Source organism: Coenobita brevimanus, chromosome 23, assembly GCF_032717465.1.
Source record: "Coenobita brevimanus isolate Jiangsu-jjx chromosome 23, ASM3271746v2, whole genome shotgun sequence".
NCBI classification, from domain to species: Eukaryota; Metazoa; Arthropoda; class Malacostraca; order Decapoda; family Coenobitidae; genus Coenobita; species Coenobita brevimanus.
This window is the reverse complement of record NC_136976.1, coordinates 65,238,859-65,266,200: the sequence shown is the minus strand read 5'-3', so window position 1 is coordinate 65,266,200 and position 27,342 is coordinate 65,238,859. Positions and strand designations below refer to the sequence as shown.

The window sequence follows — 27,342 nt, the reverse complement described above, 5'->3', positions numbered from 1 at the left end:
ATAATCATGAGAAAGCATTGCAGAAAGAACGAAAAGCCGTGTTTTATATATACAGTATATATATATATATATATATATATATATATATATATATATATATATATATATATATATATATATGGAGCCTCCGTGGTACAGCGGTAGAATGTGCGTTCTTGTACATGGGAGAACAGGATTCTCGCCCTGCCAGGGTAATAAACTTTGGGAGTGTTCACCCGGCCACGTACTGCTTTGGCGGACATAAGGGGTGCTGTGGTTGAACCAGTGTGGCGTACTAGATGCTTGCACCCAGTTGGCTTGCGCGGGCTGATTACACTTGGTTCACAAACCACACACACATCCAAAGCCACTACAACACTACAATCACGCTTACAAGCACTTCTCACCCTACCTACAATCTCTACCAGACAACCTAAGCCACTTGATAAAGAATCATTGGGTGTATTGTCCCCATTTCGGTCGGGATAGGCCGGTCCTGCATAGGACACTCAAACGGCTGATGATGATGATTATCTATCTATCTATATCTATCTATTTATCTATCTATATCTATCTATCTATATCGATAGATAGATAGATAGATAGACAGATAGATATAATCATCATCCTCAGCCACTGCAAGTCCATTACTGAACAAAAATCCTTTTCCACGAATTCCTTCACTGAGCCAATCTCTGCCACGTTTTGCCTGCAAACTTTACCATCTCATCTCTCCACCTCCTGTCTGGCCTTTTCCTGCTACGCTAACAGTTTCCTGGAGTCCAGTCAGTCAGCTTCTTGCTCCATCGGATATCCCTTATTCTTGCTACATGGACTGCCCTCCTCCATTTCTCTTCTTTTATAACTTCGATAATGTCTTTAATCTGCTCTCTCACCAAAGTTTATCTTTTCCTGTCTGAAAGACATTTCCAACAATGACCTTTTCATTGCTCTTTGAAAATTAACTTCCCATCGATTTTGTCAGTTTCAAAGTCTCAGGACCGCATGTCATAGCTGGGATTATACATTCGATATATACTTCTCGCTTCATACATATTGGCAAGCTACTTTTCATGATGTCTCTCTCTCTCTCTCTCTCTCTCTCTCTCTAATCCTGCCATCGACTGGTAAGGACAGATGTACACTAGAATAAGGTGTCAGTCACGAGCAAGTGCTACGAAATGAATGTAGAGCAGCAGTTCTTTTTATTTCACTGAACTACAGAAAATAGGCTGCAGAAGGACGAAACTATGTAAAGTTAGCGTGGACGACCATTAACCCCACCATCCCTCGTGATACGCTAGTTGTTGTAGGTGTTACGGTGACAGTGGCGGAGCTTTGACGTGTTTGGCCGGCCGTAAGGAAGAGTATAATGATATCAAACGTAAATTCCACAAACTGATCATTGCTACAGCTGGAACTGAACACGGGAGCACTCAGTCTCCAGTCCAGTGCTCTATCCATTCCACTACCAGAAGTACAGAGAAGAATAAAAATGGGGGGGGGGGAGGGGAGATGAAGTGAAAACAGTGTGATGGATACAAAAACAAAAATAGGCACAATAAACCTCACAACAAAGGACAATCATCCACTATGCACACGTCGTTATCCTAATCTTGGCGTCTTGAGATATAGATAATAAAGTGGAGAAAAAAATAAGCTAGTCAAGTAGGGTTTTTCAGGACTTGGTAGATCTCCGAGCCACGTTATCAGGTTAGCCAACTTATCTAATCATGCACGCACGAATCCTAGCGACTCTTATACCCTCCTCCCCCCAGAACGCAGAGAGAGCGAGAGAGAGAGAGAGAGAGAGAGAGAGAGAGAGAGAGAGAGAGAGAGAGTGAATGTATGTGTTTTAGATATGAGAAAGAGAATTTGAGCTCAGAAAAATAATTCCAAATGATGCACACACACACACACACACACACACACACACACACACACACACACACACACACACACACACACACATACTCTCTCTCTCTCTCTCTCTCTCTCTCTCTCTCTCATGCACCGACGCAGTCAACGCCATGGTTGAGAAAAAGAAAAAAAATATGTATGCTGATTTTTTTCTTTTTCTTTTTTAAGATGCTATACTTTCTTCATATTAACCTGGCCTAAATTCCCATGTCACCATCCGGGAATCTTAGTTGTAACAAGAGATTACCACCAGGATATGATGCTAGTCACGAAGATGTGCTACAGATATTATATAAAGCCGCAGCACTGTCTTTTTTCTGCCACTGAGTTACAGGACATAAAACTGCAAGAGGACGAAAACCTAGGCCAAGTCTGAGTAAAAACATCATAGTCACGAAGAAGTGCTATGGAAAGGACGTAGAGTCGTAGCACTGTCTTTTTTTTTTTCTGAGTTACGAGAAATTAGATGCTTGAGAAAAAAAAAATGGCCAAATTACTGTAAAAAAAAAATATATATATATATATAATATTACACCCAGAATTACCCAGATGAACCCGTGTTATTATCCTATATAAAGCGTTCCTTCAATGAGAGTTTAAAACACAGTATAATCCTGTTTGTCTCTGCGGCAAGGTTAAATTAAATGAAGAGGCCTCTGTATTTATGGTCTGAGAAGAGGCCTGGGAAAGCATTTAGGAATTCCTTAGTTACCCTTCCTTCTTCTACGTCTTAGCTTATGTCTGTTTATCTATCTATTTATCTACAGTATCTATCTATCTATTTTTATCCACCAACCTACCAATCTACCTATCTGCATCTATCTGTATTTCTGTCTAGGTCTCTCTAACTACCTACTGTATCTCTGATCTTGAAACGCCCCCTTGTTTCTTCCTGCGTCGCAATGGGCAGGTATATGGATGCAAAAAGGGGCTTACTATCTTCATCTTATTCTTGTTTTAGTTACGCGACACACATTCCGCGTCAATCAATCCTGCCCCGTTTTATTTATTTATTTATTTGTTTGTTTATTTAATGCGGGACTCTGGCGGTGTGGTACAGTAGAGTCAAAAGTTTGTCTAATATTTCCTCTCCTCCAATAAGCTCTTTTCACTTTAACCTGGCCGAGATTTTCGTCCTTTTGCAGCATATTTCGCGTAGCTCTGTGGCAGAAATAGACGATGCTAAGGTTATACATCCTTTCCACATGATTTCTTCGTGACTAGCATCATATTCTAGTATCTGCGGTCGCAACGAGAGAGAGAGAGAGAGAGAGAGAGAGAGAGAGAGAGAGAGAGAGAGAGAGAGAATTTCGGCGAAGTTCAAGTGAAACGAGAAGTCACTTTCCTCTGGTGACTGAGCTGAGAGAGACTTATACGAGTAGGTTCCTGTGCTCAAAGGTGGTTCTCTCTCTCTCTCTCTCTCTCTCTCTCTCTCTGCGTGAATAATGGGTTGTGCTGCAGGCCGGAGCTCACTGCTATTACACACACAAAAAAAAAAACAGTAAAAATTAGGCCAAAAATAAGAGCGACAGAAGGGTGCAATGTAACAGACGATCCACCACTAGAAGGGCCAGACACACAGGACTTCTCACCTTTCGCAACATCTCCTCACTAGCTATTCATTTTGTCTGACAGCCCTTCATTATCTTCTTGTATGTTATTCACGCAACTAGGAAACATACAAGTAACATACAAGGCAAGATTAAGGTGTAAGTTTAATCATTCATTCAGGAAGAAGTGGAGCGAAAGCCGCCTACGCCAACAAGAATACTGGTCACTGATGTCTTGAAGGCAGAAAAAAATATAACCGTAAGTCTCGTGGCTGGTCTAGACTGGTGTTTCTAAGAACGGCATAGCTTACTCACCACACTGCTCTCTTTAGTTATTATTTACGGTAAAACTTCAAATGCTTATTGTATACCCCAAGACTGGCCATACTACATTACTTTTCATTCTGATGCAATAGTGCCGTCATAAGGTGTAGGGTTATGCAGTCCCTACGTGAAGGAATAGTCTTAGTGGTCAATAGACATGTCTTATGTGTACTCGTGTTTATGATGATCAGACATAAGTTAATGGGATAATTCACAATGAGTGAGTTATCCAGCGTATTAAAAAGGTTAAAAAGCGCTGTGGAATAATGATAATAACAACAATACAAAATAATAATTAGTAAAACAGGAGTACTGCTAGTAACACACACACACACACACACACACACACACACACACACACACACACACACACACACACACACACACACACACACACACACACCACACACACGCACGCGCGCAGTATAGTGTACTGTGGTCATGTCTGGTCTTTGTTTTGGCCAATAAATGGTTAACTATAAGTTTAAAAGCCTAATGATGTTTAGTCAGTGTCGTAATAAATATGAAAAGTCCAAGTGATACCACATGGATCTATCCTCTTGACACCTGATGCAACCCAAGTGAGGGCCCTGCGCCGCGCCTGTCTGATGCAGAGATAACGGGCAGCACCCAGGCCCCCACACCACCGCCACAGTGATCTACTCGGGGCCACCTGGGGCAGCCCGTCGGTATGCATTCATTTGCCAGGTGAACACTCTGCCATCAAGTCACTCTGTATTATCACAATCACAGTATAGGTGGTGTGATTAAAAAGTCGTGATGATTGTGTGAAGTAAATGACCAGCGTTTCGTACAATTACTTGTAGTGCATCATCCACACTTTTATAGTTGCCATGTATTACCAGGCAACACGATACCACACGCCAGGAAACCTTAGCAATGGATGACTAAGGATATGTGGCCCATCCACCTTCCATTTCTTAAAATCCTCAGGAAAATGTATCCCCGCAGATGACCAAAAGAAGGCCGTGTCATTTCTTCCTCCAGCCTGTTTAACTGATGCGTGTCGGATCCAGTTTACTATTCAACTTCACAACAGTAAATGAAACTTGGGTATACAGATACGACCCAGAGACTAAAAAACAGAGCTCCCAGTGGAGGACACCAATGTCAAAGAGAATAAAAGCTCGTCAGTCTGAATCACAAAAATGAAAGTCATGTTGCTCCCATTTTTTTGACATGGAAGGAACTGTGCACACGGCCTTTCTTCTCCGAGGTATGACTTCCTGATGCTTTCTACTTGGATGGCATGAAAAATTTGCGTGAGGGAATGTGATGTTGGTATATGACGCGAGAAGTGGAATGACGGGTGGCTGCTTCACCTTGACAACACAGCAAACCACGCAGCATTCGTTATCCTGTCGTTTTTGGCAGAGGGAGAAAAAAGAAAAAATCCATTGGAACCACATTCACACTACACACCTAACTTGGCATCAAGAGAGAGTGGTTGATACCAGCCAGTGTGGTGGCGGTGATGGTGGTGATGGTAGACGCAGCTCGAGATCTACAGGAAAAAGAGACCGATTTCGCCTTTGTGGTACTAATTAAATCTGCCTGACCATTGTGGTGATGGAAGATGTTGCATGAAATATTTATCTGTGACAGCAAGTGGAAGCACACAACAAAACAGTAAGCGAGGAATGGACATCATCCTCAAAATTTCAGGGAGGAATGAAAAATATAGAAGACACGACACAATGCTGCTGTTGGCAAAGCTTTACTGTTAATAATACATGTCAACCACCTATTGTTAACCCCTTCAGTTCGTACTGCATTTCTTATATATTTTTTTTATCTGACGACGATGTTATTCATCTTCAGAAAATTTACGAGACTAGAGGTGTTATATATGACCTTCATTTTTCCCGTACTACCAGGGACCTCCCTAAAACTGAATACAATGTCTTGAAGTGGCCAGATTAAAAAATGGAAAATACATCACTGGACTGAAGGGGTTTACATAACACGTAGGCCTTCCAATACGATGACGAACTTCTGATTATTAGCCTACCTGTGCTGCAAGACGCCAGGTAAGGAGAACAATGAGAGCTAATTCTGCTTTTGTTGGAGAATACTTTTAAATAAATATTCACTGCACGGGAACCGTTAACCCTACAACACTCCTTTAACCCTCTATACGCCATAGGTGAAGATAAACACGTTTTCACATACAGATTACAACATAAGGTCAAAATGATTAAGAGAAAAAACAATCTGAGTTAAATCCAGATAATATGATTTAATTAAAATGATTTGCTTACATTTTTATCGTGATATTTCCGATCTTGGTCCTAGCATAGTTCAGCACATACGAATTGGCATAAAATGCCGAAACACTGACATGTGAGTGTGTATATGTTTTGATGTCGGTGTAGAAGGCGACTGCTGTCTTAGGGAACAGACTGCATAGTTTCCAGCATTAATCGACAAACACACACACACACACACACACACACACACACACACACACACATATATATATATATATATATATATATATATATATATATATATATATATATATATATATATATATATATATATAATGCAATTACCTTACACAAATCGTAAACTGATATCCATGCTAGCTCGCCATTCGGTAATAAGTCTTCAAGCTACGGTTTCTCAAATACGTTACGACAATGAAGTGGCTTGATACGAAATATAACCTGTAATCTCCCAAAGACATTCAGTACGAGGGTTAATAAGGAGATGAATAAGTGGCCACCAGTCCTTCCTTGGTATGGTGGTGTGGGCGCCGTATCACTACCCTTTAGACTCCTGGGGTGACCGTAGGCATTAACCCGGCATTCACACGGCTGATAAAGGCAGTAAAAACGCTGATTCACCTACCTGGCTCATAAGAAGTGATAAACTAACCTAAATGAACCTAGGCAACTAGACTATCACACACACATACTACAGCTGAAGACAAAAGGTCGCCTGATATTCCACCTCTAATACTGCCAAGTTCCTCTGTTGGCTAATGGTCCTGAGAGGAGAGAGGTTTGGTAAGTTTCACTACCTATAGATGACTTACTTTGATACGGTGCGTCAGGAGAGAAAGTGATGGACATGTCCTATTTGTGAAGGCTTTGTGAAACAGTAAGAGAACTTTTGTCCCTGACTGTACATCATCATCATCATCATCATCATCATCATCTTTTACCTATCTGCACTACTACACAACTTCCCACTACGTATCGCTATATATTTAGTATAAATAATTTCCAGGTACTCCAAATCAATTATCGAACTGCTTTCAACGACCGACCAGACACCACTTAAGTAAGAAATGTCATCAGACTGAAGGGATTGAATTTGCCACCGCCCTACTCTTATATTCAGACCAGGCAAGATCTGTGGTAGTGAAAGGGTGAGGGAAGATCATTTTTATTTCCAAGGGTGCCAGAGGTCCTAATTAAGCTAAATAATATCGTCTTGTAGCAGTCAGAAGAGAATGTCATCGTACTGGAGGAGTTAAACGAACCTCTTGAAGTGGATGGGGTTCTCCTAAGCTGAATAAAATCGTCTGGCTGTATTGAAAATAAAATACTCCCGGAATGAAGGGAATGCCCGACACTTAGCAACTTTTTCACCATGAGAGGTTTTTTTGAAGGTGAACAAAATCGTCTGGTGGTAGTATGAAAGGGGAAAAAAGACCTCATTGGATACAAGGTTGTCAGACAGATTGCGTTTTGGTCATTACAACATTCACAATGACGACTTACTCTCTCACCAAAACGTACCCGAACACGAGGGCACTATGGACGTAAAAATGGGCAAGAGGTAACTTGTCATTTCAGAAAGTTTGATATGCCTGACTGTGGACTGACGCACTTTATACCACTACACTAGCATATGGTGCAATTGTGTAGGGTACAGTAACCACTGCCAATAGAGACGCAGAAGGAGACATGTTTTCTAACTAATCGAACTCATTATATCAAAATACATTATGTTTACAGCGTTCGGACACTTTCTGCGGTGAATGTACTCTTCGTTTAACTCAGGTAACGATTTTAAAAAAGTCAGGAAGGCTTCTAACAGTGAAGGGGTTCATTTAGGTGTATGAAACCCCTCCCATTCAAAATACCTCCCCTAGACTGAGTAAAATTATCTGGGGATAGCAAGATTTTATATACATTATATATATATATATATATATATATATATATATATATATATATATATGTACAGTACGGTGCCTTCAACCTGGTAAAGTCTTTTCAGCATTTTCTGGCATGCTTTACACGTTTTTATTCAACTTAAGGAACACGTCCTGTTTTGCCCGGATTACTGCGAAGAGCCAACCCGTCTGGTTCAAAATTTCTCCTCTGCTGAATAAAACAGACAAGGTTTGCATAAGTACACCAGAAAATCGGTCCTCACAGTGATGTAAAACGGTAACTGCAAGTCCCACATTACTCCCTTCGATATATTATGGGGTCCCGAGGCTAGGCTGTCGTAGTCAAACATGTACAGCCGTCCACATTGCCGCGAGGTACACCACAGAGCGGTGGCAACGCTGGGGAGACATAGTAAAGAAGCAAGTTAAACGCTTCGAAACCCTCCCCCCGATTAAAGCACAGGTGCGCGCTGAATATTTGTATTGAATATTTGTACTGAATATTTGTATTGAATGACCTCTTACATCACTCGTAACTCGTACGATATGTGGATTATGCCTCCCGTTCCCATCTCTCCCTCCCACCAGTGACTGCATCGAATGAAGTTCGAAAACTTGAGGTTCCGGGTTACCGTCTTGGCCAGCGTTGCCAACGTTCTGTGATGTACCTCGCGGCAGTGTGGACGGCTGTACATTTACTATAATTGTAGATGACAATTCTACTTCTACTGACCTCTTGGCTATTTAACTTAAGCACATGACTAGACCGTCACTCCAACACGGGCCCTCTAACCACTCGACCACCGCGGGAATAGATAATTATGCCCTAGTGAAAAATACATCAGTGGCGGGAGCAAACCTGTGACCCCGGCCTCCTCCTCAACCCTCTACCAGCAGCTAGTGTAAAAAGGTTGTTATTTATTTATTTATTTTTTATTTTAATTTTTTTTACTGCGGCTGCCTAATGGTACACTCAGTTATTATGGGGTCTCTCTCTCTCTCTCTCTCTCTCTCTCTCTCTCTCTCTCTCTCTCTCTCTCACACACACACACACACACACACACACACACACACACACTAATCTTAAATGTGGTCTCTTTTCCTAAACAACTATGACAATGAAATCCCTCAAGCTCTTCCACAATCACTGGACCTCCAACTCTCATATAATTGTGCCACTTCTCGCCACCTGTACATTTCTCAACGTGTCTTTAACCAAGGTGTTTTTGTTCCAGGTGTGCGAGCGGGCAGGTGAGGACACAAGAAGCTGGATGGTGGAAAAGCAAATCAACTCTCGCAACCTCCTTCCCCCGACCCCTTCTTATCCGGCCTTATCTGTGCGGCAGCGGCTCTAAGGCTGATAAAGGGAGTGTGTCTGCCTCACCTCGCCGCCCACAACACTACCTACTCTCCTCCAACCAACCCCAAGTCTACCACCTCTCGCTTCACAGCCCAAACCACAGCCTCCTCTCCTATTACCAGTCCAAACTCGGTCCCCTCTCACCTCGAACGAACCCGTCTTGGGACGGGAGGTGTGACGGAAGGAGATATCTGCGTCTGACTGGGTTACAAGAAGATTTAAACCAGAACTGTGCTGAAAAATCCATCACTATAAAGAACAGTCTACCACAACTCAGGAAAATTTGGCAGCTCAGGAAATACCACAGCTCCATTTTGCTAAGCGGTGGACAAAACACACAGGGACAGTAACTAGGAAGTGAGGGTGTGAGAGTCGGGGATAAAGATCTGAGCGTCGAACCAAACCCAGTCAAGATGAAAAAGGCGTTCCAACTGGTGGTGAAGACAGGGGACCAGGAGGGCGCTGGTACGGACGCCAACGTGTGGGTGGAGCTGGAAGACGAGGAGGGTCGAGCAACCCCGCCTGTCAAACTGGACAAGATCCTGTATAACGACCTGGAGCGATCTAAGAGGGACACCTACAACATGGACTGTCCTCAGGGGTTCGGGAAGGTGACGGCAATGAAGCTGAAAAGGGACAGTGCGGGGATCGCTGACGACTGGTTCTGCGACTACATCCACGTTGAGGATCGAAGGGCGCCGACCAAGAGGAAGACTTCGAAGGAACAACAGACCAAATCGATCCGAAACTTCCTGGGCTCGACCTACCTGAAGGAGAACGCAGCCACAGATCCGAATAAGGAGAAGAACGTGTACTTCTTCCCGATTCATCGGTGGATTTCGCCCGAGTACGAGTACTACTTCCACGAGTACGCGGTGTGCCTGCCCTTCTCCGACCCGTGCCTCGAGGCCAGGAAGGAGGATTTGGAGACGAAACGCAAATCCTACAAATACATCGTGCACGCCGAGGGAATGGTTGCACAGGTAAGTTGGTCCTCTCTCTGGCTCGTAATCCGTGTCACTGAAGACTTCACAGCACTTCTTCAGCGACTTACTTTACCTACTACATCCTGATATTCTCTTGTACGTTATTTATATTGTTCTAAAATCGTCATTGTTTGCTTCAGCGTAACATGAGAATAAATCGCTAAAGAGGAGGTATTACGAAATCTCCAAATCCTCACAGAATATCATCTTCATATTTTAAATCCTACGGTTCCATAACATCTTTAATTTCTTGCTACTTACAGACAATTTTATTCGAAAAGAAAATTGCACTACTGAAGGGGTTAATTAACGCATTACCTACCTCCACCTGTACAGAAAGCGTCTCTTATGTTGGATATTGTTTGACAGTGGCAGAATTGAATTAAAAAGTCGTCATCGAACTAAAGAGATTAAGGTTGCTCATCTGCATCTACTGAAACAGTTTTATACCTGAATTAACAGAAACTTTGTGTGTGTGTGTGTGTGTGTGTGTGTGTGTGTGTGTGTGTGAGAGAGAGAGAGAGAGAGAGAGAGAGAGAGAGAGAGAAATATTATATCAAAAACATGCACAAATCAATCTATCTACAAATAATATAAAAAACAAGACCTAAAAACAAAAAAATAAGATACGGAAAAAACGGACAATAATATGAAGAACAAACGCAAAAATATACGTTTGGAGAGAGAACAAGCCAAGACTTATTCATAGACGCCAAAAACGAAAAGTGTACAAGAAACACCGTAAAATTTGGGGAGTAAAGCAAAAATATATGATTACCAAGAAAAAAATAACAGGAAAATAATGACAAAGTTTGGCTGTACCTAAACCTCTCCAGCGCGAAAAATGTCCTCTAAGCAAAAAATAAATAAATAAATCGTCTGGATAAAATAAATCGCAGAGAAGGGGTTAAGCACTTCACCGCGGGGACGTCATATATTCTGTTCACGTTATCCTCAGACGATTTTATCCAATGCACGTGAGAGTTACCGAAATAAAGGGGGGAGATGTCAGATGCTCTAATTCTGTATAAACCGTCTGGCAGCAAGAGGTGTTTAATAACTATCAGACCCTCATAGTGAAGAGGCTGGCTACGACCCCTCTTGGTGGACTGCTAGCAAACTGAGGAATTTTCTAAGCATGCAATCGTTAAACGGCGTGCATATCCCGTAGAATTTTTTATGTGGTTCACCCTCCACTGCGACGACGACGATGACGATGATGATGATGATGATGATGATTAGTTGTATCTGAACTGGAATACACAAACACAACCGATATTCTGCAAACATAAAACTGTATAAAATGACAAAACTGAATGAAGTACCAACAACTGTATATACCAACCAAGGATAATGCAATAAGGACTTTAAACAGTATTTCCACTTTTTTTTTTTTTTTCATACCATCAGGCTAGCTGGGGAAGTATCATTTATTTGTTTCATTCTAGCCACTTCTAACTTTTTTTTTTTTTTAAGTTTGGAGAGCCTTTTCGAACGGGGGGGGAGGTTAAAAATGGTCTTCAATAATCGCACGGCATCCAGGGGTTTTGTCAAGCTGAATACAGTCGTTTGGAAGAGGGAAGAATAAACTACAAAAAATGTTACCGTATTGAGAGAGAGAGAGAGAGAGAGAGAGAGAGAGAGAGAGAGAGAGGGAGAGGGAGAGGGGGCAATATCACGCACAGAGGTTAAACCAAACGCACATACAGTAGCCCTCATTACAATCAAGTCTTCCAAAACACTACAACTTTTACTATACAACTGGGACCTGAAATATAAAAATAAATAGTAAATCACAGTACAAGCAACAGCAGAACCTCCACATGCATATTTTCCTTCAATTATTGGTGTATAAATGGAAAAAGAACACGAAAAATGGCCATATTTTACGAGGTCTTGCTGTGTGTGGAAAGAATAGTAAGCGAGAACGACTGGTTTGGAAGAGAGAGATGGAGGAGGAGATTAGCTTGCAGACAAAAAAGGTGTGATATACAGTATGTGGTGAAAGGAACTGGTTGTGTGGTGTATCGTGTGTGTGAGTGTGTGTGAGTGTGTGTGTGTGTGTGTGTGTGTGTGTGTGTGTGTGTGTGTGTGTGTGTGTGTGAAGAGAAGAGAAGTGGAGGTAAGAACGGGTAGGAAGCAAGGTTCTGTACAGTATATACCAGACCGTATGAGGGTCACTGCAAGACGGAACTTTCTCGGAGAGTGAGTGACGCCCAGAATACACCTAAACTCATGCTAGCCTAGTACGAATTAGGAGGGGGTGTAATGCAAACGAGAGCTTAATTGTTGTAATATCTACGTGTGTGTGTACATCAGAATCTGTACAGATATACGGCATTGATGTGAATCGACACCGTGTACTCTAACATATGAAAGGACACACTATCAGCACGCAATTAAATACTGATCAAGACTGGATTCGAACCCTGCTTCAGGCACCAGAAATCAAGAGGCACATGCGATCACCACTATGTCTCCAGCATAAGTCAGTTAAGATGAAATGGCTGTGGGTTACGGCAGAGTAGCTAGCGCGGTGATGTGAGGCGAGGAGGGTAAAGAGGAGGGTAGATGGTGAGAGGATGAGGGAAGAAGGGTAGAGGTGGGGAGGGGGGCTAAGGTACTGAATGGGGTAGGAAGAGAAAGGGTATAAAGGACGAGAGGTACTGTGAGGGGTGGGAAGAGAAGTATAAGGGATGAGAGTTGAGAGTAAAATGGGTGAGTGGTGAATGGCAGGGGAGGGGAGTGGGGAGGTTAAGTGAGATGTGGTTGCAAGAGTGAGAGAATGAAAAGAAGAGTGATGAGGATGTGAGTAGGAGGGGAGGGGAAAAGGTGGGGGAGATAAGACAAGGAAGAGTGAAGAGGCAAGGGGGTTGACAGATGGAAGAAGGAGTGAGAGGTGACAGGTGAGAGTGAAGAGGTGACAGGTGAGAATGAAGAGGTAACAGGTGAGAGTGAAGAAGTGACAGTGAGGTGACAGGTGAGAATGAAGAGGTAACAGGTGAGAGTGAAGAAGTGACAGTGAGGTGACAGGTGAGAATGAAGAGGTAACAGGTGAGAGTGAAGAAGTGACAGGTGAGAGTGAAGTGGTGACAGCTGAGAGTGAAGTGGTGACAGGTGAAAGCAAAGGGGTGAGAAGACGGGGGTGAGAGATACGACAAGGTAGCGTGCTCTAAATTAACACCAAACTCGATTACCCCATGCCAGTCACCTAATATGGAAGGATACAGAATACAGATAATTACAGTACACCTATAGTCTTACACACAATATCTTTCCTCTTCCCTCAATGGCCCTTCTCTATCCAACCCATTCTTCCTTCCTAATGCACCAAAGACTTAAAGAAAATGAAGGAGTCAAGGGGAAGTACAGCATAATTCATTCATTTTAACTGTGATATTTTCGTCCTTTTGCAGTTTATTTCTCGCATCTCAATGATAGAAGAAAATACTAAGATACTACATCCTCTTCACAGAACTTCTTCGTGACTAGCACGTTGTAGTGTGAATCTCTTATTACAGATCAACATTCAAGATGGATAAATGGAAGCTTTTCGCCTGGTTAAAGTGAACAGAGAATTGAGTTGGGCAGTGATAGGATACAAGGAGGTGGTGAAGAAAGATAAGGCTATCAGCAGTACAAAAATGCCACTATCAGCTTCCCCTTCCCACCGCCACCACCTTATCTCTCACATCTCACTCACACCATTAACACTTTATCAAATCCAGGTCTTGACTGATACTGGCCATGGTATTATCTTTACCAAACACATTTTTCATAATTATAGGCCCGGAATTTTCAAACATGTTCTCACCGCGCATGCCTCTAATGTATCATATCATCTACTCTTACCGCTATTACCGAAGCAATGAATACAGCCTACAGTAACCTGGAACTCCATTAACACTGGTCTTTTATACGATGGCGACACATTAGCTGCTTTATGAGTACTAAAAAGACAATTATTTTGTCCACCAAATAGTATTAACGCATTATTTGCAACACTATGTCAGTCTTAACACATTATAATTACAATTTGTATTATATTTGTGCTAATGATATGCATGCTTTATGGATATTACTTTCTCAATTCTCAGTAATCATCTCATGAATTATACGAATAAAATGTGTGGATTTTACATAAATTTTAAACCAGCCCCAAAAGTGCCTCCTGAAAAACATATTACATTCCCCTGGGTGTTTACGAACCTGTTTCAGAAACCCAGATGTATTTACTCCTCTCTCTCTCTCTCTCTCTCTCTCTCCCGTCCATACACGAGAGACATTAGCACTAGAATACGGTGGCCATGTAGAAGTGTTATGGCAAGGAAGCAGAGGTGTAGTAATGCCATATTCTGCCACTGATCTCTGGGAAATAGGCCGCCAAAAGCCGAAAATATCAGCCAGGTTTAAGTAGACGAACTAGAGCAACATAAAAAAACAAAAAGTAAATAAATACAAGAAAATATTGTATCTAAATAATTTCTTTACGAACGCATCGTTTTTATCAAGTTGTGTTACCGCCAGAAGAAAGTGAGATAGAACGGAAAAGCGAGGAGGGAATGAAGGTTGTAATAGCATACCTCTACTGATTAATCATTAAACAAAGTCCCATAAAGAGTAGTGTGTCAAAGAAATAACTGCAACAACAACTCTATGTATACTGTACTTTAATATCAAGAGCAATATCGACAATCACCTACCAGTGCGGTGTCCTGTCTTCAGAACTTCTCATTCCTCCCCGAACGTCAGAATATCCCTCCTTCCCTAACTCTTTTGTTTTGTTACAACTGCTATCAAACAAAAATATTTCATGTGCACACCCTCCTTTATCACAGGCGGTAGGATGTATCGGTGGACTCTTGCTCGTAATGGCACATAATAATAACGAACCACGTCGACATTTATTTATTTATTTAGTTTCTTTATCTGTCATTCAGTACAAACCCTAACAGTCTGGAGAACGCTGTCGGTGCATGCCAAGCAGGAAGGGTACACGAGAGCTAAGGGATACACTGACGCATACTTAGGGCATAATTTATCAACACAGCTCAGTTTTATTGCAGTTTACCCCCTATTCTGCCGACAATGCCGCCACCATAGAAAACGCTCTCAACAACACCACAGCAGCGACCCGCCAAAATGTTAATGCCACACACTCCTCTTGCCCGATAAACCCGCCCAGCTGACAAATTATACACGAGACAGAGTGAGTCGTCAAGAACTTTACGAGTGCTCCTCAATGAATGAATCTGTACATTATGACGTGAGATGCATTTACACCACTCACATCAACAGCAACGACGTGCAAATAAATGAACGCATCCGAAAGTCGCGATAAAACACGCTGCACCAATGAACATCGCTACTCTACTGTTTTTACTCAACCTAGATTTTCGTCCATTTGTTGCATATTTCACGCAGCTCCGTGGCAGAAAACACAATGCTACAGCTGTGCATCCTTTCCATTGCACCTGCTCTTGACTATCATCATATTCTACAGTTAATCTATTACTACAACACAGCATTCAAGGTAGAGAGATAACAATTTTAGGCCAGGTTAGGGTAAATGTGGTAAGCATATTCTGGTGTTAATCTATTTCTACTACTCAGCATTCAAAGTGGAAAGATGACAATCTTTGGTCGTTAGGAAAAAAAAAAAAAAATACGGTACTCGGCAATCTCCAGCTGTGGCATCACAAGCAACGAGAAAAAGGGTAAATTAACAATACATCCAAACGCCGCCATGACACAAAATAAATCGCTTAAGAAAAGGTGTCAGGGAGCTTCTTAACCGATGAGAGAACGGGTCTGCTGCGATTCTGACCCTTATTACGAGGAAATTTATATAAACAAAATAATATCAGCAGTAACGATAAACATACGAAATAATTAACACACAAGAACGCCCCTTTAAAATCCGATGCATCATTAGGCATTATTTGAGGCGGTGTGCTGAGAATTTATATGTACAGTCTGAGACAAAAGTTCGCTTAGGATTCCACTGCGTCTACTTCACACTCAAGGCATATCTGTCACTCTCCTCCCTGGCGTCCCATAGAGGGAATTATGAGTAAGGTAAAGGCCTATCTCAGTTTGGGAATGTTAGCCAAAAAGGAACGTGAGGAAATATTATAAGAGGAATAATATGCATCTGAACACACACACACACACACACACACACACACACACACAAACACACTAGCCAAGAGAGGAAAGTGAGAAGTATTCAAACGGAAAAACATACATCTGAAAACACACACACACACACACACACACACACACACAGATGAGATACAATATTACAAGGGCATAAACTTGTACTACTGACACCAACAGTAACAAAACAACCACCTCATCAAAATAGCTCAATAAAACGTGTCTGCTTCGCGTCCTAATTAAATGATGCGCAATTTAGGGCCTTATTCTCGTTGACCTGGGATTTTACGCAACAACTCTTCCTCTGTGATTTATTTTTGCATATTATACTTTATAGTCCCCTAACATAATGTTGATGCAAACTGAGTCAATACTAAAAATACACAAATAACATGGAAGACAATATATGGTGTCAAAAAAAATAATTCGCTAAGGATGAAGTGCTAAGAAGCCTCCGATGCTTGTATTCTTAAACGTAGTATGAAGGCGTTGGCCAGCCCCTAATCTTCGACGACGGTCATTTATACGCCCGTGGTTACTGGATGTGATTAGCCTGCATCCCACGTTACACAGCGCGGTCAGCAGTTATATCGAGAGGCCTGACACGCTCTCCCATCGTCACCTACTTCAGAAATTATCGTTAAAAAATTTGGGGGCGTATCCTACCTTTTCCCGAATTTACCTCTTCAACCCGATGACATCACTCTTAGTCTTGCTCTCACCAGACGATTTTATTCAGCTTAGGGGAGACTTCGCAACCGGAGGAGAGGGGGGTTAGATACAGCCTTCTTTACTTATATTTCATTACTAGGAATTATGGGTCTACGAAGCTGAAATAATCGTCTGGTGGCAGCAAGAAAAAAACAAAATGCGTCCTTGTGTTAAAGTGACGATGCAATTTTTTTTTTATCCTGCCCCCACTAGATGACTTTATTGTGCTACAGGGGCGATATATTATAGTTAAGGGTTTACTGAGTGCCATATCTAACCCCTCTAGTTCGAATGTCTCTCCAAAGCAGAGCAAAACCGTCCGAGAATAAAATGAAAAAACAAATAAGTCACCGGTATGAGGCGGATTAGTGACGTGAGGGTACTTACCAAGCAGCGAGAGGGTAGGCATGCTGTGAGGACTCAAGGTTGAAGGGGGAGGGGGAGAGGGGATAGTAAACCTGTATGACAAGTTGGTGTTGATAGGCAAAGCTGAGGTAGTGTACCTGTAATAAGCATTCAAGTAAGATTCTCAATTCATCTTTACACTCGCACACTCTGCTAATTTACTTATATATATATATATATATATATATATATACACACACACACTCCATTGTGGCCTTCATTAACCCCTTCCATCACTCGAGGTCCTTATTTTGCATAAAATCGTCTGGCTGTAGCCTGAGAAAAGGAAAATACGTGATCGCACTTTTTTCTTCCAGACCCAGGAGTTTTCCCGTAATTCAATAAAACAGTCAGACTGTAGTAAGAATAAAACAGTAAGATACAAGAGTGAATAAGACCGAATATAATCGTGTGGGGGTTGTGAGAGGAGAATAATCAAATACACAGGGGTTGTTGTTGTTGTTGTGGTTCCAGGCTCATCTGCCACGTGAAAAGAGTAAATTGTTGGCTTAAGTTATCCCTTTCCTGAAGTCCATCATCATTCTTTTGGGAGACAGGGAGATAAACCCCTCCAGTTCGAAGAGTCTCTCCTAAGATAAATAAAATCGTCTAAAGGCAGCAAGAATAACTAAAAATATCCCACTGGATTGAATGAGTTAAACAGCATACAATATCAACAACAAAATCACAATACAATATGGACTAATAAATCGACCCCACCTAGTAGGTTATGTGAAGCGCGTCTATCAAGAAAACTCTATGGGTTTGAGCCAAGATTCCGTGGGTCTGAATGGTGACAGAATGCGTGTCTGAGTCACTTCACTGGACGTGCTTCAGATAGTTCTCTGTCGCGCTTTTCTTGCCTGATGATGATGATGATGATAATGATGATGATGATGATGATAATGATGATGATAATAATGATGATAATGATGATGATGATTGAATTTCACAAATATAAATCAGAGTCCCTCCGAATACAGCTTTCCCTTTTATTCCAGCTCACCTTGAATGCATTTATCCAGGTTCTGAGAGGCGCCTCGGACTAAAGGGGTTTAAAATGGCGTCCCACAACCCCTTCAATCCCGTGACGTGTTTTTTTTTATATATATCCTTGCTTCTCCCAGACGATTTTTATTTAACTTAGGAATGCCCTCGTGCAAAAAAGGTAAGTGAAGGGCATATCCTCGTGTTCCAGTTCGATAATTCTCCCCTAAGATTGATAAAACCGTCAGAGAATAGCGCGAATAAAATAAAACCGTCTGAGAATAGCGAGAAAAAAAGTATGAGAATAGCGAGAAAAAAAGAAAAACCGTCTGGGAATAGCAAGAATAAAATAAAACCGTCTGAGAATAGCGAGAATAAAATAAAACCGTCTGAGAATAGCGAGAATTTAAGTCCCTTCAGATCGAGAACGTCTTTTGTAATTTATTCTGGAACAAAAACAAACATGTCCTCATTCAACTTCGTACAGAGCCCTCGAGGTGAAGAGGCAAAATCGCAGGAAATCCCTATCAATGTCGATCAAAGAAGGAAAATAAAAACAAAAATAACAAAAATAAACATAAAAAAGAAATACATAAAACAGATATAAAAACAAAAAATTAAGGTGACAATCGCAAGTGGAAATATGTAACATCCGCCCAAAGTCAGCTACTACTACTATTATAACTACTACTACCACTACCACCATCATATCTACTGCTACTACTACCACTATTACTACCACCACCATCACCACCACTAATAATAATAATAATAATAATAATAATAATAATTGATAATAATAATTTCTGGTAATATTTCACGGCTGTGGAGATACTTATCGCGGAATCTAGTTAAGACATTTTATGAATACGATCTCACGAGACTTATCTAACACTTCTTGCTTAACAATCTCTCTCTCTCTCTCTCTCTCACTCTCTCTCTCTCTCTCTTCTACAGTACGTTTTTTATGTGAACTAAGTCGAGGTTAAAATAAAAAAAATTGCCACTAGACACAAAAAAAATTAAGGTATGATCTTCAAAATTAATGGCTTATAAAGAGAATATATACAATCTGGTACGCCTTTTAGTGCATGCTTAGATGTAAACATTCCCCCTCTCTTCCGAATCACTCCCAGCTGAATAAAATCGTCTGAGGTTAGCTGGAATAGAAATACTAGAGTTGCCCCGATTATGAGAGAGATTATGATACCCGTATTAACACTTTCAGGCTGCTCTCCTTCACCCTCAGCTGAAGAAAATCGTCTGGTGTAAACTGGAATATATCAGAAAGGACGACCATGAGAGGGTTAATGCCCACGGGAAGCATAAACCAAAAATATTTATCTATATCATCAGGCAATATTATTTTAAAACAGTTCCGGCTGGCTTCATTTTCTGCCACTTATCCAGCTCCAAATTATGTCAGAACGATCTCCCGTTTTCTCATTTACAGACTTTAAATTTCGCCATCTAATCTTTACTCGTATTTCAACAGATCTTCCCGTTAAATGGCAGACCCTCGTTAGTTATCAAAATCATACTCTTCTCCCTCGAAATATAATTACTAAATATTTTCAACTTATCTGCATGCGCCTCTTGTACCTGATGTGTCCAAAACAATCATATTTTCCTACGTATTTTTCTCGACCTCACACCTATCACTGAATTTACAACTACATTCTTCGATCTTACTGTCTTACACTGAAAGCTGGAAGAGGTTAACAAGACCCCATTTTTTGACAATAATTTCTGAAGCAGTTAACGATGATGAAACACGTCTGACCTTTCCGTATCGTTAATGACTACACTCTGTAATGTGGGATGCACGGCGATCATGTCCAATTGTTACCATTCTTTATCAACGACAGTAAAAAAATAATTGCTTGCTTACAGTTCCGTGCATTCAGTTTTAATAATACCGCCCAATCTGTAGTCTTTTTGTTATCCGTGCCGAGGTGGTGATATGTGAAGGGACAGGCGACATAAGGACGATTACGCACCATAATCCAAGTTTCGGAAATAATTGTGGGCACCGCATACGTAAAAATTTCCTAGTGAGTTGTGTAACCAGCCCCGTCATCCCACATCCTCCTTCACTCCCTCCATCAATGCCTCCAACCCTCCCCCTCTCCAACCCCCCCTCACTCTCTCCATCACTGTCTCCAATCCTCCCCTCTCCACCCTCCCTCCCTCCCTCCATCACTGCCTCCAGCCCCCCTTCCACCTCTCCCCTCACGCTCTGACCTCGGCCACTTGAAAAGGTCTTATGCAAACCACCACCAACCTCATCACCAACCCACCCATTACCATCCCTCTCATTCACTACTTCCCCCTTCCCCACCATTGACTCTCCTTCCCATCTTTCTCTCCACCCCGCTCACCCTCTCTCCACCCCACTCCCTGTCTCTCTACCCCACTCACCGTTTCTCCACCCCACTCCCTCTCTCTCTACCGTTTCTCCACTCCATTCCCTGTCACCAGCCCAATCAACGTCACTGCACTCCACTCCCTGTCCCTCCATTCCACTCCCTGTCTCTCCACCTACTTACAGTCTTTCCACCACACTTGCTGTTTCTCCACCACACTCACGGTCTCTCCATCAGTTCGCCACCCCACTCACTCTTCTCGCTTTCTTACTCAATCGCCTTTCTTAATTTTTCTGTAATCATTTATCCTGTCCCCGTATCTTCTATCAAAACTTTATCATCTCATCGTATCTTCTTTACCTGTGTCGCAAGATGTCAGATACGAGAGCAACGCACGCTTATCTTCTTGGAGAAAACTTTGAATGCATCTTCACTGTACTTAAAAAATTACACACACACAGCACCTATTTTCACAGGGTATACTCCCATCGCCCCAGATCCCCACCTCCGACCATCACTTCAGTTCATACCATCTATTTCTTTGTTCCAATTCTTTACACCCACCCTCCCCGACACTTCTAATTTTTGGATAAACCTTCACTGCACTCAGACCACTTATCCTTCAACACCCATTTTCACAGAGTATACCTTCTTGCCCCACCCCGACACCCAGCAGTTTTCAACGAATCCCTCCTATTACCTTCCTACCCCAGCCCCACAGCCCACCAATTATCCCGCCCATCCCGCCCACTCCTTTGCTCACCACGTCCATTTCTTAACCCCTCCCCCTACGGTTTTCCATGGTGCTACATAAGTCTATATAGGGTCAACGAATGCTCTGTGTTTACCTAACCTTTCCTCTGACCACATCTCCTACGAAAATACACCGACACTTTATCAATTTTCAACACAGATCCCTCACACTGCTTTTTCCCCCCTTCAGTTCATCTCAAATTTTCCTTTTGTGCTTTGAACCCTCTCCATTTCGAGACAACTCTAGTATTCTATTCCAGCTAATGCCAGACGATTTTATTAATCTAAGAGCGAGTCATAGGATCATAAAAATGTTAAAGTGGTTCGGACCGCTATTTCAAAAGCAAATTTCCACAAGAATCAACCATACATTTACCTAACATCAGATATTATTTTTACATTGTTCTAATTATCACCAGATCACTTTATTCATCTGAGGAGAAAATTTATGCACTGAAGAAACTGGATATTGCCTTAATTAACCGTTTTACATCTTGAGGTCTCCCAGTAAGGTGAAGAAAATAAACGCTCAGTGGCATCAAAAATAATAACAATGACGTCCTCGGGCTGAAGGGATTAAACGCTTCACTCAAATGACGTAATCTGTATTCTATAACTGCTATCCCCAAGACGACTATACTTAGCTATGGAGAATATTTTCGAGCAGGAGGAGTACTTTATAGCCTTCTGTAACCGAGTCATTGCTAGAGGCCTGTTTTGAGATGAAGAAACTCGTCTGGGGGTAACTACAATAAAATGAGATACGTCACCGGACTGAAGGGGTCGAACTAATCAATGACAAGTGACAGTGACTAGAAATTCAACGCCTCTTTAAATTGAATAATTGTAACATCCATAAGTGTCAGTAATACTATAAAATCTTGTTGGTACATACTGTATTACGTTTCGTCCATCTTAACGTTGTGGATATCATCGTCCTTTTGCAGCTTATAGCACGCAGTTCAGTGGCGCAATAAGACAATACTATGGCTCTACATCCTTTCCATAGCACTTCTTCGTGACTAAAGCACCAAATCATAACACCGTATTACGGTGTTAACCTTTTGTTGCATCTAAGCACTGAAGGTGGAGAGACGCCAATTTTTGCCCAGAAGTAGAAAAAAAAAAAAAGTGAAGAAATATGATTACTCTAAACAATACTCCATTTATTTTAACTTGGCAAAACTGAGCCACGCCCAAAACAAGCATACTGAGCCTTGAGTGGGTGATGTGAGGCTGACAGTGGCGCCATGAGTCGTTTTCTATGTGACTTTGGAGATTTCGTCAACACTCCATTCCTAAGCGATTTATTCTGCAAATCACACCTTCACACCGTCTTGTATGTTACTGATGCAAATTATGTCGATATTAAAACTTCATAAACAACAAAGAGTAATAAATGAAAAAATCAATAAATAAAATGTTACGGTGTTCTCCAAGGTCAAGATGCTGCGAAATCTCCTATGCCCTTAAAACCAAACACCGAGCTCAACTAGTAACTCGTCTGGTGGTATCAGGCGCGCTGGACGGTTCAGTCTGCTGGTGTGGGTGTGGATGTGGCAGTGGGAGGAGAAAATGAACAGGTTATGCAGAATGAACATTGATAACGTTGACTGTGCCGTTCCCGCAAGATACAGGAAATCACTACTACTACTTTTCATTAATATCACCTTCATCCATTTGGGAATTAAACTGTGAAGATCAAAACCAATCTTCATAATACAGTTCACCATTTGGAGTTGTAAAGTGAAGGTTAACACCCCTTGTTACAATCTGTTGGCCCCAAGCACGCCAACGGCTGTGGATACCATCTACAGTACTATTACCTATATTACTTTATTTTTATTCATTAACATTACTACTACTACTACTACTACTACTACTAATAATAATAATATAATAAATGATGATGATGATGATGAAATAAACCCTCGAACTGAAGGGCTTAATTATTCTTGATGCTTACAGGAATTTTTACCCAGTTTTGGAAAGACCTCAGGCACTGGAAGGGTTAAAAAAGCTGTATAATCATAATCTCTATTTCAGTTCAGAAAGTGTCTCCTAAGATAAAAATTAATAAATAAATAACAAATACATAAATAAAGTCTCAAGAAAGTATGAAAGAACCAAACTACAGTATGTCTTACTCCTGTTGACTCCACGATATTTTTTCAGCTTAGCATGGACCTTTCTCACTGGAGGGGTAAAAAGCGAAAAGAAAGGAGGGGAAAAAAAAAAAAAAAAAGCGTGTATCTAATCTCCTGGTCTAAGTCTCTCCTAAGTTGAATAAAATCGTCTGGATGCAACGAAAATGAAAAAAAAAAAAAAAGTAAACAAACTGAGAGGGTTATTTTCCAAGAACGATCAAAATTTCTACCATGTTTTCCCGCCATGTATTTGAATGGCTAACTTAACGCTTTCGCTGGGGTCGGTACAGGTGGGTGTTTGATTCAGGCCAATACCAGCTACTGTTAACCTGCGAGATATCCTAACAGTCACGTATATTTTAACTTCCTCGAATAAACATTAATAACAGTATGTGAATAAACGCTGTCAGTGTGTGTGTCTGTCCATATTTGACCCACTCGCATTTCGACGCGCCATACATCAAAAGACGCGGAACAAACAGCAGACAGCGATGGTGTTAATTACAACTGTGTGCGGCCCTTGAGAAAATCGAGTTGCTGTTCAAAAGGACGCGAGATCGATTTAGGATGGGGCAGGGAACAGTCTAATGATTTATATTTCGTTATGAGTCTTAATATATCTTCCATACGACCCAGCGACATGACATAAAACCACTCCCACTAATACCAGCACAAGTCTTAAATGATACAGCCCTAGCAAGTAGATTGAATGGATGGTGGGTACTAGCATCAAAACAGTGATATGGTGAGCAGGGCCTAATACTGGGCGCGCAGAACTGTTCGGCATCAGGGAACTTATCAAACTGGAAGGGCTAGACGCAGTGTTCATTACCTTTCTCTCTACGCTACTACCATGAGATTCTCTTACACTAAATAAATTCTTTCAGCAGCATCGCGATCTAAACTGGGAAATATGTCACCGATGTGAAGTGGTTAACTGAGATTATTTTTAACCACATCACTACGAGCGGTTCTTCGCGTGGAAAAAAAAAAAAATAAATAAAACTCCGGTGCTAGCAGGAATAAATTAGAAGTGATATCATCGTACAGAAGGGGTTACTGGAGATTCTGTGAGTGTCTTCCTAAAAAAAACAAAACCGCGTTGTTACCAATGGCAAAACAAAAGACGTCATCGTTTTGAGTGGACACAAATTTCGTCTAACTCACTACAAGGGGTCCTTCCCCAGACAAGTATTATCATCCGGCTGAGTGACAATTAAAGTGAAAATGACGCCACCGTATGAGTTTGTTTCTACGTAAGCTTCATTACCCTGACAGTCACACCCTATTGAAATCTTAATACACTTCATCATTCATCCTGTTTCGCTCTCGTAATTTTCCTCAAGTTTACTCCTAAGTTCTATATGATTTTTTTTCCTTTTTTAGGGGGAGGGGAGCTTAAGGAGATACTCAAACCCAAAAGCCGACGAATTAACAATGTCCTAATGAAAACCCCCTGTACCTGGAAAAAGTATCATAGCAGGTACAATACTACATCCAGTCATACAACATATTTAAAAGGCTCTATTAGGCATTTAAATGTCCCCACGCCTGGTTGCCATGACGACGCCTCTTTAGTGGTCCTCTTTTACGTTCTTCCTTTTAGCTTATTATTACCGCATGTGTTACATCACAGGACACATGTATATCTCCACTACAGGTGTCATGATATTTTTTTCTATCAAATATGGTGGGGCACGACCTTAGAATTTTCGACAGGCTCCTCTTATGTAGGCTATATAGTATGTATGAACGGCTGTGATTGGCTGGGACTATCTAGGAAGGCCTGGTTGTACTGAACGTCATGGTGTTACGGTATATATCCCACTAACACCCTCTTTCAATAACAACATTCTGAACAACCCTCCCTTTCTCTTCCCTGATCGCATTTTGTTCACGTTGTTCACGGTACTACGGTATACATCCCACTGAGACCCTCTTTCAATGCCAACACCTTAAATAAACCTTCCTTTTTCTTCCCTGATCGCATTTTGTTCAAGTTGTTCCCTGTTATGTCACGCCCTATCACAAAATAAATAAATAAAAAAAATCACACACACTTAATGTTGTACTAAAAAGATAAACTCATACACAATACAGCTTATGTTGTCTGTTATGTGTGCAGTGTTAATGGAAGGAACTTTACGGCTGCTTCCATTTTCTGCTGGTTTCTCGTGGCTGTCAGAGTATTTCGCACAGACTTTTTATTTTTGTCCACTCAATAAAACTGGAATCTAAAATGAAAGGAGTGATGTTAACCTTGTCTCTTTCCCCAGTGCATATTATTCGAGTGATCAAACAAACAAAAACGGTTTATATTATCAAGAATATATGTCAGCAGGGCACAAACCGCAGTCAAGGTTGAAATAGTTAATGGGCTTTGCAGCAACGTAACAACTTCTCTTAAGCGGCTTATTTTACTTATTAAACCTTACAGTTCTCCGTGTTACATAAATCATTCTCACATCGCCATACTCAGTACAGACAACGTGGAAATGGATATGAGCTAACCGTATCCAAAAATAAATCGCTAAGGAAGAGGTGCTAGGGAGTTTCCTTACTCGACGAGAATATGATCTGAAATCTTGCAAATATTTAATTCCTGTTGCCCCCAAACACTTAAGATTTGGGGTGATCTTGAAGGAAAGGGAAAGAAATCTATGCGCGCCCACACACACACACACACACACACACACACACACACACACACACACACACACACACACACACACACACACACACACACACACACACACACACACACACACACACACAAGGCATAATCTCGTGCAATGGTATAGGGCGAGGTGACGAATATTATAATTATCATCCTGGTTCGCGGGACTGATATAGGAAACAAATCTTTTGGGGGTAAGGACGATGAACCAAAGAACACGTCAGCGTATTAAACAACATAATTACTTTCCTTCCTGTCTTTTTGTTCAGTGCTGCCTCTCTCTCTCTCTCTCTCTCTCTCTCTCTCTCTCTCTCTCTCTCTCTGTCTCCCCATCTTGCGTGACAAACAGTTGAGTCACTACATTCTGGCAATACCGTATACAGTTTTCCTATGACGTCACTTTATATGGGAGATTCCACCACACAGCCAACCGTGACCTTCTTGAGAGAGAGAGAGAGAGAGAGAGAGAGACCCGTTTCTTCACAAATCTCCCGTTCTTCCTACAAATAAAAACCTCGGCCATACAGGGAAATCATCATATTTAAAAATAATTTGTATTTTTGCAGGAAGAACAAGGAGACAAGCGTCCAGAATATCCTAATGCCTATCGTGCTTCCTGGTATAAAAAAAAATAAATAAATAAAATGAAAAATCTTAGTTACGTACAGGGATAGATAGTAAGAAGGTTTGTGGATCCTGGAACTGATATTGGAGGCTTCTTGGCAACTCCTGCTTACCGATTTATTCATTTTTTACGTCATCGAAGTGAAGGGTTTAATATACCCACCATGAGCATCACGCCTGAGAATCATGAACGGGTAATGAGCATGATAAATCGCCAAGGAAGGAGTGTTATGAAACTTCCTAT

The 27,342-nt window shown here is 41.4% G+C and overlaps 1 protein-coding gene across 1 annotated transcript in view; it reads left to right on the top strand.

Moving 5' to 3' along the window:
- The first annotated feature begins 9,281 nt into the window (after nt 1-9,281).
- Nucleotides 9,282-27,342, top strand: part of LOC145393002 (polyunsaturated fatty acid 5-lipoxygenase-like) — a 121,653-nt gene continuing 103,592 nt past the window's right edge. The window contains exon 1 of the mRNA XM_080267313.1: nt 9,282-10,266. Within this exon, the coding sequence (XP_080123439.1) occupies nt 9,697-10,266 (570 nt within the window). The 5' untranslated portion in view covers nt 9,282-9,696. The remainder of the gene's footprint in view (nt 10,267-27,342) is intronic.